The 13,047-nt window shown below is 36.4% G+C and overlaps 1 protein-coding gene across 1 annotated transcript; it reads left to right on the top strand.

Moving 5' to 3' along the window:
• Positions 1-1,935: 1,935 nt before the first annotated feature.
• LOC575597 (methionyl-tRNA formyltransferase, mitochondrial) lies at positions 1,936-12,082 on the top strand. Its single transcript, XM_030973399.1, has 11 exons — positions 1,936-2,041; positions 3,283-3,623; positions 4,338-4,389; positions 5,358-5,533; positions 5,922-6,044; positions 6,745-6,847; positions 7,359-7,434; positions 7,798-7,886; positions 8,255-8,327; positions 10,482-10,561; positions 11,603-12,082. Exons 2-11 carry the CDS (start codon positions 3,373-3,375, stop codon positions 11,747-11,749), a joined length of 1,170 nt encoding a protein of 389 aa, XP_030829259.1. The 5' UTR covers positions 1,936-2,041; positions 3,283-3,372; the 3' UTR covers positions 11,750-12,082.
• Positions 12,083-13,047: the final 965 nt, after the last annotated feature.

Raw genomic sequence — 13,047 nt, 5'->3', positions numbered from 1 at the left:
TGAAAGACGGCTTTATCATGATGGGGGAAGTCATTGTCCCCGTCGTAACATTCCTCATCCCAAATGATTGACCGATCACCGAGCCTGGAACATACCTAAGCAGTACCACTAATCGGAATGAAAAGAAAACACTTTGAAACGATTAGTATGCAAATCTGCTTTATCGGTGCCCAATCTTTGTTATTTCTTTTCACAATGGATGTTTGCCTGTAAGAGTCGATATAGGGCAAGTCCATGATTCCGGAGGTGATTTTTTCTTCTTCTACGAACTGTGACTTTTTACGGGAAGGGGGGACAGGGGATCGACGTGTTTTTCTGGGGATTTTCCAAAATACAAAAAAGTATATATATTTATAGTAATAGGAGTAACGGCTGCAACACCATTTGCAGTATTTAGGCTCCAAATTGGTTTAACATGCATTAAGTTTCACCATCCAAAATTGAGTTGTTTTTTTTCTCACTTCCTCGCATACTAGTAGCTCACAATATTATAGGAGATATTACAAAGGTAGAGATTCTCCTGCAGTTTATTAGTGCCAGACGATGTAAACCAGTGGCGGATCCAGGGGGGGGGGGGGGCCCCGGGGGCCCGGCCCCCCCCCCCCCTTGATAAAAAAATAATGTAAAAACACGTGATTTTTACCTTTTTTGGAGGTTGGGCCCCCCCTGGCGCTCAAGGGGGGGGGTGCAAATTTTAAAATTTTCGACAACCAAAAAAAATAAAAATGTGCTCGCTAACCCCCCCCCCCCCCCCCCCCCCCCCTCCACTGAGCGACTTTTCGGCCGGCGCGATTTTCAAATTTTCTGGACCCTCCTCCCCCCCCACTGAGCGACTTTTCGGCCGGCGTGATTTTCAAATTTTCGGGACAAAAAAAAAATGTCCTCTTACCCCCCACCCCCCCCCCCCCCCCACCACCACCACTGAGCGACTTTTTGGCCTGCACGATTTTCAAATTTTCGGGATTTTGCGCCTGATGTAAACTCCCATAGGACCTATTGCAGGGTCATCCATTCAAAGGGCGGTGGGGTACGCCTCTCCCTGGAAATATTAGAGGGCCATCCCCTGAAGTTTAGAAAACAAAATCACCGCCTCTGCCTGTTGGTTTATTTCGTTGGAAATCAATTCCCTCTCACTATGAACATGACAGACAATGAAAGCGGACAAAATATACAGTTCCTCAGGTAGACAAAGGAACACCCCTTTACTGCTATTGTGTAAAAATGTGTAGAACAGGTGAATATGCATGTGACACCTGTTCTACACATTTTTACATAATAGCAGTGAAGGGATGTCCCTTTGTTTACCTGAGGAACTGTATATTTTGTCCGCTTTCATTGTCTGTCATGTTCATAGTGTCTTACACACACAATCTCTCCAAAAGACATTTACATGGGATCCAGATGCCGGGGGGGGGGGGGGGGGGGGGGGGGGGGGGGGGGGGGGGGCAGAGGTGGACCTGGACGCTCATATAGTTTTTAGCAATAAAAAGCCTTAAAGATCGCCGTCTTGAGCGATAGGAACTCTAATCTATGCCTTGAAATTTGTAATGCCCCCTTCGATTAATTTCGTCGAAAATCAATTCTCTCTCTCTCTCTCTCTCTCTCTCTCTCCTTAATTGTCCTCTCTTCGATCTTTTCTTTTACCTCCTTATCTCTTTATTTTCTCTTTTTTCTTCCCCCCCCCCCCCCAGTCTCCCCCCCCCCCTTTTTTTTTTTTAAGATCCACCTGGAACTGCCACTGCTAAATAATCTAAATACATGTACCTTTAAGTTATTTTGTTGTGGTTAATGGTTAAAAAGAAGAAAAAGAAGAAGAAGAAGAAGAAGAAGAAAAAGAAGATAAAAAGACACCTTCCCTATCCTACTAAAAATAAGCCAGTATATTTGTAGATGCACAATTGCGTAGTCTAGTGTCTTTGTTTGCGTTTCGTATGACCAAGATACAGGACCAAGTTCTCGCCATCTCTCGGCGGTCGGTTGCAAGTAGAAGCTGGATAGGGCTTTGGATAGAATAGAAGTCCGTATCTTCGCATGATTCGAGGTAAATAGTTATGTATTTACGAAAGATTAATACCTTTTAGGTTATTACGAAGTACTGAGGCTTTTTGACTTTGATATTTTTATTAAGCAATTTTTAGAAGAAGATTTACAACAGTTGCCGTACGTTAGTCCCACTCGTTGATTTTCTCGTATTTTTTAAAAATTTTAGTTCTCGTTTATTCTCTTAATTTCCTGATAGAGCTAGAGGCACTTGGTGGATCCAATGATTAAAAAAAAAAGATTTTCATGAATTACATGACCATTTCATAATCATTTGAATAATGTCTGTTGCTGTCTAGATTATTATTTTCAATTTCAATGGTTTTCAATTTCAGAAGAAGTTATCTAAATTTGATCTCCAGTTCTGGGCTGTGGCTTTGGATTTGTCTATATGCAATATTACTCTCAATTGTCCATTTAAGATTGAAATAGTTCATTTTATTGCTGAGATATCTTGGTATGGTTGGTATTCTGTTTGTGTTGCAAATTGCTTGTTTGGGTCTATCTACCCTTCACTTTTCCTATATTTGAATCTGTTTTTTTATGTGAACAAATATGTCAGGCACTCCAGCAAAGCATAGAGAGTCAAAGCTAATGTGTATTGACCTCTAGCACTGCATACATGCTGTGAGGCAGGGAACTAGAAGTCTATACACAAATATACACACCACACAATATCACATAGACTGTACACAATCATGTCGATGCAGCTGTAAGCAAAGTTTGACACTAGACTTACAATTTTATTTTTTAAATTATTCTTTTTAACATCAGTAAGTTGGAAAAATGTATTTTACTGCTATTTAGGTGTCATCAATTGTCACTAAAGTACCGATTTTTAGTGAAATCACTGAGTTTTGTAAAGTGGTGTTTGAAATGTTGAGAATCAAAAGCACAGCTTTTACTACACAGCCTGGATAGTGATGCTCCTATGTGTGATGTCAGGGGCTGGTGGTACTCTGATATTTATTTTATCTCGGGGGGAAACAATATACCCATAAAAGATTCTTAATTCTGTATTCTGTGTATCATTTGAGCGAGATTTATCTCACCAAAACATATTTTTGTGGCAGTGCTTCTTGTATAGTATGACTTTAATCTTGTTATCTTTGTTATTTTCATAAAAATGTAAGTGTTTCACATTTGATGATGAATAGGGTCTACAGTTTGTCTCCAAGTTTTTTTCTTCCTACATTGTATGTACATTTTTTATAATTTCTCTTCTTCCCCATGGCTGAATAGAACTCTATCAGAATTTTCAAGTCAAGCTGGGATGGATGTACTTCAACTGAGACAAAACAAACATAACATTGGCAGCTGATCCGTGCATAGATGAAGCAGATCTTTATCACAATGCCACATGTAATGCTGAAAAGACATGTTTTCTCCATTGGCCTGTTTCTTACAAGTCACCATAGCAACTGTTTGAGACTTCACAGGACAAAGAACGTAGGAAAGGTTCTTTTCGCTCAGAGACAGTGTCATGTTCAATGTCAGACAGGCCAGGACCGGAGATGGAATGTGATGTTCTTCGGGACTGATCATTTCTCACTTCCTCATTTGCAGCTTATGGAAGAATCAAGGTAAGAAACAGGCAAGATTGTAAAAAGATGAGATGAAGGATAAGAAAAGGGGTATTAAATCCTCACTGTCATTTGATTAACTGCTTTGTTACCAAAATTGCTCTATTATTCTGTCCTCTTTTCAAATTTACTCAAAAGAACACTAAAAGAATAATCCTAGTGTTTTTACCCTTTATTTTTGAAATTATAATCTTTAGCTACTCAACCATACTGGTATGAAACTAAACCTAGGACATGCTATTACCACCAACAACAAAAAATAATGATGAAGAACAATTAAAAAACACTAAAGTATTTGTTGTCATTGTTATACAGTGTTTTGAGATGCAAAAATGGGACTTTGGTAATGGGGAAGATTTAATTTATATTTTAAATATTGAGAGGTGTTCTGAAAAGTGAAGAAAAAAATTACTGATTTAATATGACTCGCCTCCTACGATTGTACAAGCTTCTAAACTATGTTTCCCTTTCAGGAAGAAAATTTCAGTTAACAGAAAATGGAACCACTTTTTCATGATTATCTAGGTGCATGAAGTATTTTACAAGTACATTTAACATGATCTGAAGCTGAAGGTGTGAATACACAGATATTTCAGATTTTTTGTATTTCTAAAAGAAGGTGTCAGTTTCTATAGTGATGCAATCAAGGAAAACAGCATCAAAACAAATGGAAGCTGAATTTATAAAAAAAATACTGTTTTATTTTGTTTCCAGACAGAATGGCCACTTGATTGACAAGCTTGAAGTTGTAGTTCCACAAAGCACGGTAAGACAAATACTTCAAGCATTTTTTGCCACGGACTTTATGCTTTCGCTGTACTAACAATCACATTTTATTGTTCAAAAGGAATGAAAATTGTAAATATAATTGCCTTTTCAAAACTAATGTCTTATAAATATATGTTCACCAGTTGAAATCTCTCAGTTGTATGTATGCTGTAAATATTAGTGTCACCTTTTTACTATATGATCTTGTGACCTTCTCTAGAACATACTAATAAGTTGTTTTTTTCAAAGAAAGTTTTTAAGGTATTTGTTATTTTTACCATTTTTTTTAGATACTAGTATTTTGACAAGATTAATATGGAAAATGTGTTTTCTTCCTTGGTTTTAGTGAACAAAAACACTTATTTAAAGGTACTCTGTCCCATTTGCAGGCCCAAAAAATGAAAAAGTTAAATTCCAACTGCATTTGAAAGATAATACTAATTTAGAACTCCCCTAAAAAAAGTGGGGCTTGAAAATTTCTTCAAGTTGGAAAATAACGACTATTAGTTGTCAAATCGACTTTAGGGCTATAGAGCCCAAAAGTAATAGTCTTGATTTTCAGACAATTGTACCGAATGGTCATACGTTTTATGCTGCGCAAAGATTCAATCAGTTTAATCTTGGCCATCACAAGAAGTGGGTTATTGATGTAGACAAATGCTCATGTACCCTTTACAACTCTTTTTATGTATGTTATTAGCAAAGAAGAAAAAAAGCCAGTCAGTGACTCAATAGTGTCTGACAGTGAAGTCTAGCAAGTAAACAGGTTTCCTTGCATAATTTGAATATGAGGACACTGCTAACGTTTAAATTTCACAGATAGGACATACATGACATATTCATAATTCCTGCAAAGTTCTACAGCATTTGAGGTTGGCTGCAAAAGGGACATAGTACCTTTAATATGACTTTTGGCTTTTAGATGGAAAAAATAGAAACCAATGTTATTAAATTTGTATTGCACAGTTCATCAAACGACGAGGTAAAACCAGGAAGCCATCACCAGTCTGGGAGTTTTGTCAAGAGCAGCATCTGACCTGCCACCAATGGCCTCTGGATGATCACATATCTGGGTTCGATGTTGGGGTCACCGTTTCTTTTGGCCATCTACTACCAGAGTGGCTCATCAAAAGTTTTCCACTGTAAGAGTATTTGGTTTATTCTCTTCTCAGGGGTTGTTAAAATGTTATGTTGAGGAATATACCTGAAGAATGCTAAGTAAGGTTTGATTTCTTCTGTTTCGTACAGTAATACATCGGATAGGCCAGTAAAAATGAAATGCTTCAGAGAAGAGTCCAATTTGAAATCATGTTGATTTTCATTAAAACCAAAAAAGGAAGGTAGAAAAAAATTATGATGAAGGAAAAGAAATTTAAACAATTATGTGGTCATGATCAATTAAAGACATATTGGCATCGTAATGATTTTAGATTTGAGCATATTTCCATTTATTGTTGTGTTCACTAGTATCTCACTTTTCAATTTTGATGCAGATACAAATTAACAATTCATCACTTGATATCTTTTCAGAGGTATACTTAATGTGCACCCCAGTCTACTGCCTAGATGGAGGGGAGGTGCACCTATCCAGCATACTATACTCAATGGTGATGAAGTCACTGGGGTGTCCATCATGAGAATCCAACCACACAGGTAACATTTTGAGACCAGTACGTATACAATTGGTTCATATGGTTTCAAGTTGTGGAAATATAGCAATTGTGTCTTTTTGTCATTGAAACTATTACAAATAACTTTTAAACACTCTAAACTCATATGAGGTTTGTAGATTAGAAAGGTAACTTTATGCTGGCAGCAAAAATTTGCATGAAAATACCTGTCACGTATCGGCCACTAACATGTAAGTACATTTGTTATTATGTGGATGTTTAGCACCTCACCATAGATGGCAGTATACATGTAGCAGGAATGGATATATTAATTTGTGACTGTATTAAAAGTGGGTGTTTCATAAATGCGGTTATGCCTATTATTATTATTATTAATGTAGTGTTTCTTCCAGGCCTCCAGTGTTTATATACTGCCACCAATTCCAAATCACTGACTAATTTAACCATTTTCATAAAAATATTCACTTTTGTATCCTTTTTCCTGTTACACATATGCTTTAAATATCACCATCATTAAGTATTTATCCATTTAATTATTCATTTTCATCATGAAGCTATCCAATATTTGATTAGCCAATTATCACCAAACTTACTCTCAGAGGGAAGGCTTGCCATTAACCTGATGAATTTCTGAGTTCTAGTGCAGAGGAATTATTATTGTTTTGTATGTCGTACAAGCAGGCACTCTTATAATATTCTTTTATTTCTCCTTTTCATTGCAGATTTGATGTTGGACCCATTCTTCTACAGAGGGAGTACAATGTTCCAAGCAACAGTACAACAAAAAGTCTTACCCATCTTCTTGCCAAAAAGGGTTCAGAAATGGTATGTTCGAACTTGATATAAAGAATTTTAAAAGGATATAATAGTAGATTGATATGGATGGTTTAGTATGTACTATAATGTAATGATCCAACTCTATGTAACCAATATTAGTACATTTGTTTAAATAGTCACTTTGATTTCACTGTTCACATCAATTTATTATTGATTTTGAAGTTCGTACCCATATTGAACATATCAAGTTATGACTTCACCAAGTCCAAGAGAAATAAGTGTATTTAATTGCAACATGTATTTCAAGGAAAGAAAGAGTTGCTTATTTCCTTTTTGCTTCTGCTTTCAGATATATGTGCATATTTCTAATTTATTATTTTGCTATTTTGCTATTATGTTTAATATTCAATTACCTAAAAGCTAAAGGAAAAAAAAAAACCTGTTTAAAAAATACCATTCTTTGGTTTTCAGAATTTAGTTTTTCTCTCAATGAATTTTGTGTACTACTGTAAATGTCTCCAAACTTTAAATTGCCTTACATCTCCTTTGTCAATTCTAGTTATCGGAAGTCCTTCACAACCTTACTTGGTTTATTGAACATGAAATGCCACAGAGGGAAGAGGGCGCTACATTAGGTGAGTCAAATGGTTAATACAATCTAGCATGCATCAGTGATAATTCCCCCTATTCATCCATGTAAGCCTGTAAGAAGCATTCAAGTTGTGAAAAGAAACAGTACTGTACCGGTAATTTGAAAACCAAGTTACTGATCATATTCAAATGCACATATTAAACCATTTTGAAATGAATAGAGAATACAAACTCTGTTATGTTTGAATCCATCTCTGATAGTTGAGCTTCAAACATATTATTCTAGCTAATATGTTGTAATGAAGAAGAATCATTCCTTTATACATGTGCATATAAATATATTTTTTAGGCTATTGTTAGTAAAACTGAGTGTCAATTTATTTGTTACATTGACCTTTGTACTGCAGGACTTAAAATACCAAATAAACTAGCATGGATAGACTGGGGAGCTACATCTCAGGATATATACAGATTGTATAGGGCCGTTGGAGAACAGGTAGGTGATGATTTTTATAAAAAAATATTTAAAGCTGCAATTTTTTAATTTAAAAAAAAAGATTTTATGAATATATGCTGATTATTGATGAGTGAAGAAAGATTTGTATATTATATGTATAGCCATCCCAGCTACAATCTTAACAATCACAGCCACATACTTATCTACCTGATTTATATGTCAATTATATAGGCTTCAAGACTTGTAGTATTGTAATAGCTGTGTGAGAAAATACTCAAAATTATTAGCAGTAATACTGATTAAAGCCTGGTATATTTGTGCCTTTAATGCATGTGTTGCCACAATATTTTCATGGTGTTTATCACTCTCTGTAGATGATTTATGTTTTGAACATTATTTTTCATCAGATGCCCCTTAAAACTCTCTTTGGAGGAGAGGAAATGAGACTGGAACAGATGGTATCTCCAGCAGATTGCTCAGGTAAGATTTGTTTTCTTGCTTGGATTTCACTACTTACTTACTTTACTTTAATCCATCGAATTTGGTAGGACAGAGCCTGTTCATCGATCGATTGAATTCCTTTGCATCAATACTTCTGCATTCTTCTATTTACTTTCAAGATCATATACTGAAGGTGATTTCTCTCAATAGTTATCAAGTTTGTTTTTGAAGACATTTAAAGATGGGGCATTAACCACTTCTTCAGATAGGCTATTCCATGTGCCCACTACTCTATTCGAGAAAAAGAATTTCTTGATGTCGAGATGTGAAAATTTCTTCTCTAGTTTCAGGGTATGGCCTCGTGTTCTATTTTCCTTGCATAAATGTAGTAAGTTTGTCTGAGTGGTGTATAGGCCATGGAGGTACTTGTAAACGTCTATCATATCTCCTCTCTTCCTGCGATGGGCAAGAGACGGTAGCTTCAGGTATCTCAGACGCATTTCGTATGGTAGATTCTTCAAACTAGGTACCATCTTGTTCTATTTTCCTTGCATAAATGTAGTAAGTTTGTCTGAGTGGTGTATAGGCCATGGAGGTACTTGTACACGTCGATTATATCTCCTCTCTTCCTGCGATGGGCAAGAGATGGTAGCTTCAGGTATCTCAGACGTGTTTTGTATGGTTGATTCTTCAAAATGGGTACCATCTTTGTAGCTCTTCGTTGGACGCTTTCAAGTCTCTTCTGTTCACCTATCCTGTATGGTGACCATGCAGCTTGTCCGTACTCCAAGACAGACCTTACCAGGCCTATGTACAAGAGTTTGTGAATGATCTTCGTATCACCCCCAGTAGCCTGTTAGACCTGGATACAACATGGGAGATGTGGTCTTTGAAGGTCAGCTTAGAATCGACAAGCACACCAAGATCCATTTCCACTTTAGATTCTTTCAGGATTGTAGTTTCATTGCCATTCCTCATGCAATAATCATAACTTGAGGGGGACCTGCCAATTTTCAACACAGTTGACCCTTCACTACTACACGCTGTCTCCTTCCAACTAAGAATGCTTTGATCCATCCCAGTGTCTGAACCTGGATGCCAAAGGCTTCAACTTTCTGCAGCAATCGATAATGGGGTATTGAGTCAAAAGCTTTCATAAAGTCCATGTAAATTGCATCAATGTTACTTCCCTCTTCCAAGGTATGTGTCCAGTCGTTGAGTACTTCCAACAGATGAGTGGTACAGGAACGACCAGCAACGAAGCCATGTTGGTGATTTGTTGATAGGTTTTATATGATGTGCTTTATCACCGTGCACTCAAATATCTTGCACACAACACATGTGAGACTCACTGGTCTATAGTTTCTGCTTTCTTGCTTGTTTCCTTTTTTGAAAATGGGCGTAACATTAGCCGATTTCCAGTCCAAGGGTAATTCTCCCTTTTCTAAGCTCATTTTGAACAAGAGTGAAAGTGGCACATCAAGAACGCCTGCCAACCTTTGCAGTAAACGTGGATGCAATCCATCAGGTCCTTGAGACTTATTTGGTTTCAGATTCCTTAGCAACTCGAACACGTCTGATGGTACGACAGCAAAGCTTGTTAATGCTGATTCAAAGTCAATTTCAGGAGAAGTCGGCATATTCTGCAAATCTTCACGGGTGAACACACTGATAAAGAAGTCTTGCAGTACTTGGGCTTTTTCTATGTCTGTTTCAGTAGTGGTTCCATCCGACTTAATAAGACTGCCGATACTTTCTCAAGGGGTGGTTTTAGTCTTAACGTATGACCAGAAGGCTTTGGAATTTTCCTTGACTCCAGATGCTATATCTTTCTCCAATCTTCACACGTCTTCTTGCACATCCATTTAACTTGGTTGCTTGCTTGGAAAGAAGAAATAAATGGTATCAATCTCTTCAAGAAGTTTATTACACACAAAGACACTTGTATTTCAGACACGCCTTTACTCTTTCTAAAATATTTCTCTAGTGCTACAATCAATTATATAATTCATAATCTGATAAAGAAAAAATGTTGTACTGCGCATCATTAAGAGCTGTCAGCAACTTACATTTAGTGAATAAACATCATTTCCTTTTTAAGGGAATAAATTGTATTTCCATGATTATTAAATTTTGTGTGTGCATAATTTCTTTAGTCAACAACATTTTTTTATGTTTTTGATTTTCATCTAGATCTTCCAATCTATGAGGGGGATGAACCAGGTCTCATTTCTCTCCCAAAAAATAAAAGCATCATCTATGTAAGATGTAAGGTGAGTTCATGGTTCACTCCTCGTTGAATCTTCAGTGCTTATCTTTCTGAACAAGCAGTTTGGACAAGAATAGCTTTAAGGATCTTGAAAAAGCATTAATTATCACAGGACACTTGTAGTCTAATATGATTTTCTTTTCTGTATTCAATTTTATGATCAAATTCTTTTATATATATTAATGAAGATCACTATTATTGTGAAACCTAACAGACTACAATGTTTCTGAAATGTTTGTTTGCTTTTATTGTGTTGTGTTATTGTTTTTGTTGTTGATTTTTCTTGGGTTGATCTGTTACAATTTTCACACCAACTGCTTTTCCACACGCTTCCTGTGACTTTATCAAGATTAGATTATGCTTATGTTTGTATTGGTAACATAGCTCTGCTAATTATAAATTCATAAATGGCAGCATGCAAAAAATCCATATATTGAATAGTTGTTTTCAGTCTCAGAATGATATGTTTCACAGAAATAACGTTTCCTACAATGATAGTGAATCAAGTTTGGGTATTTGATTTTGAGCCATTGAATACCACAATAACAACCTTTTCCAATGGCTTAAAGCCCTTCTATAAGTCTTGGGAGCCTCAAATTTGCTAACAGTTTGGATGGCAAAATTTTACTTAAATTATGTTATGATATGAAAGAGGATGTCATTTAACACTCAATTCTGCAGGATTTTCAAAACAAATGTGTTTGAATATTGATGAATATTGCTGAAACTTGGGTTTTGTGTTATACGCAGAAAACCTAAATTTTGTATTCTTTTATCATATTCGTCTTCAAACACATTTATTCTTAAAATCCTTGCAGAAGTCAGTGTTAAATGACATCCTCTTTCACTTCATTATACAATTGAAGCGAGTTTTTGCCATCAAATTTGTTGGGTTCCCAACAATTTAGAGAGGCTTAGATCAATTTGAATAAATGTAGGCTCAGGTATAACAACTCAAGAACTGCTGACATGCATCACCCATCATCAAGAAAATTTTACCGTTTCTTAAAAAGCATTTCTCATTCTATTTTGCTCTCTATGATAGGATGGTTGGGTTGGATTCTGCTCCGTCTCTCCAATCGGTAGGAAGAGGATGACAGCCAAAGAGTTTTACAATGGTTATCTATCAGGTCGAAGGAGAGATGATGAGGAGAGGAGATGTTTTAAGAATCATGATACCACAAATAGATGACCCCACATCTTCTTTCTGTGAGAGAACCTCTAAGACACTTAATATAGTTGGGTTGGATTCTGCTCCATCTCTCCCATCGGGAGGAAGAGGATGACATCAAAAGAGTTCTACAATGGTTATCTATCAGGTCGGAGGAGAGATGATGAGGAGAGGAGATGTTTTAGGAATCTTGATGCCACAAATAGATGACCCCACCTCTTTTTTTCTGTGAGAGAACCTCTAAGACACTTGACATAGTTGGGTTGGATTCTGCTCCTTCTCGCCCATCGGTAGGAAGAGGATCACATCAAAAGACCTCTTGACATGTTCCTCCAAATGCTATCAACTCTTTGATTTAAGAAAGAAGATGCTTGTTCCACTCTCTGGGTGTTTTGCCCATATAGCTGGTCATTTCTAAAACTGCTCAATTGTTCGCCCTCTGCGGTATAAATGGAAACAATATAAAGCAGTCTGAAGATCAAAGATTGAATAAAAAACATGGGGCCCTGGTTTGTGACTGGCAGCTCATAAAGTAGGAGATGTTGTGTTGGCATTGGAGTACTCTAAGCAATAAATGTGTAATTAACTTTCTTCTTAAACATCGCATATCTAACCGCAGACAGAAGATCAAATGTAGAAAATCAAGTTTGCTCCTCCTCCTCTACTCCCAGTCTGCTGATTAATTAGACATGATTTAGAACTTGTTCGTGCATGTAGTATTGTGTTATGTCATGCAACAAATGCAAGATTGGAGTTTGGGATCCTTGATGTTTACTTTGCTGAACCTTAATAAATGATCTTGGAAATAATATATGTCAAATAATGAAGAATAAAAGGAAGAATATATATTTATATTACTTACTTTTGAGTATATACTTTTTATTTTCCCTCCAAATTGACACATGTGCATATACCATATTGCACCTAAAATTCATTTACCGGGTAATGTTCTTTGGATTTTGTTATTAGTCAACATCAAGAGGACTGCCCCCTCCCCCCAAAATGCTCCTCTATTATAATCTTTTAAATCATTTAATTGTCCTTGAAACAACACATCCCTATACATGTAAATGCAAAATCAGAAAAAAAAGTGCAGTGTCAGAACAAAGGGATCAGACAAAAGTGTTTAGTCACTAGATCATGGGCTATTGGGTTATTTACCAGAAAGTCTTTGTCTTTTGTTATCTTGATTGGTTTAAAGGGAAAGTTGAGTTCTGTTTTCAGACCGCAAATGCTTTCAAAGTGCATGATAATATTGCCCTTATTCTTATCGATGACATTTCTAGTGCCGTTTTAGAACCTAAAATTGCCATGAAGGT

Source organism: Strongylocentrotus purpuratus, unplaced genomic scaffold (genome assembly GCF_000002235.5).
Source record: "Strongylocentrotus purpuratus isolate Spur 01 unplaced genomic scaffold, Spur_5.0 spur5_scaffold_6, whole genome shotgun sequence".
Classification (NCBI taxonomy): Eukaryota; Metazoa; Echinodermata; class Echinoidea; order Camarodonta; family Strongylocentrotidae; genus Strongylocentrotus; species Strongylocentrotus purpuratus.
This window is presented reverse-complemented; position numbering and strand designations above follow the sequence as displayed.

What these genes read in the sequence shown, in the direction of transcription:
- LOC575597 (XM_030973399.1), top strand. Translation starts at nt 3,373, where the DNA reads ATGAAGCAGATCTTTATCACAATGCCACATGTAATGCTGAAAAGACAT. An exon ending in CTCATCAAAAGTTTTCCACT is followed by an intron (nt 5,534 to 5,921) that starts GTAAGAGTATTT and finishes ATATCTTTTCAG; the next exon opens with AGGTATACTTAATGTGCACC. An exon ending in TCATCTATGTAAGATGTAAG is followed by an intron (nt 10,562 to 11,602) that starts GTGAGTTCATGG and finishes TCTCTATGATAG; the next exon opens with GATGGTTGGGTTGGATTCTG.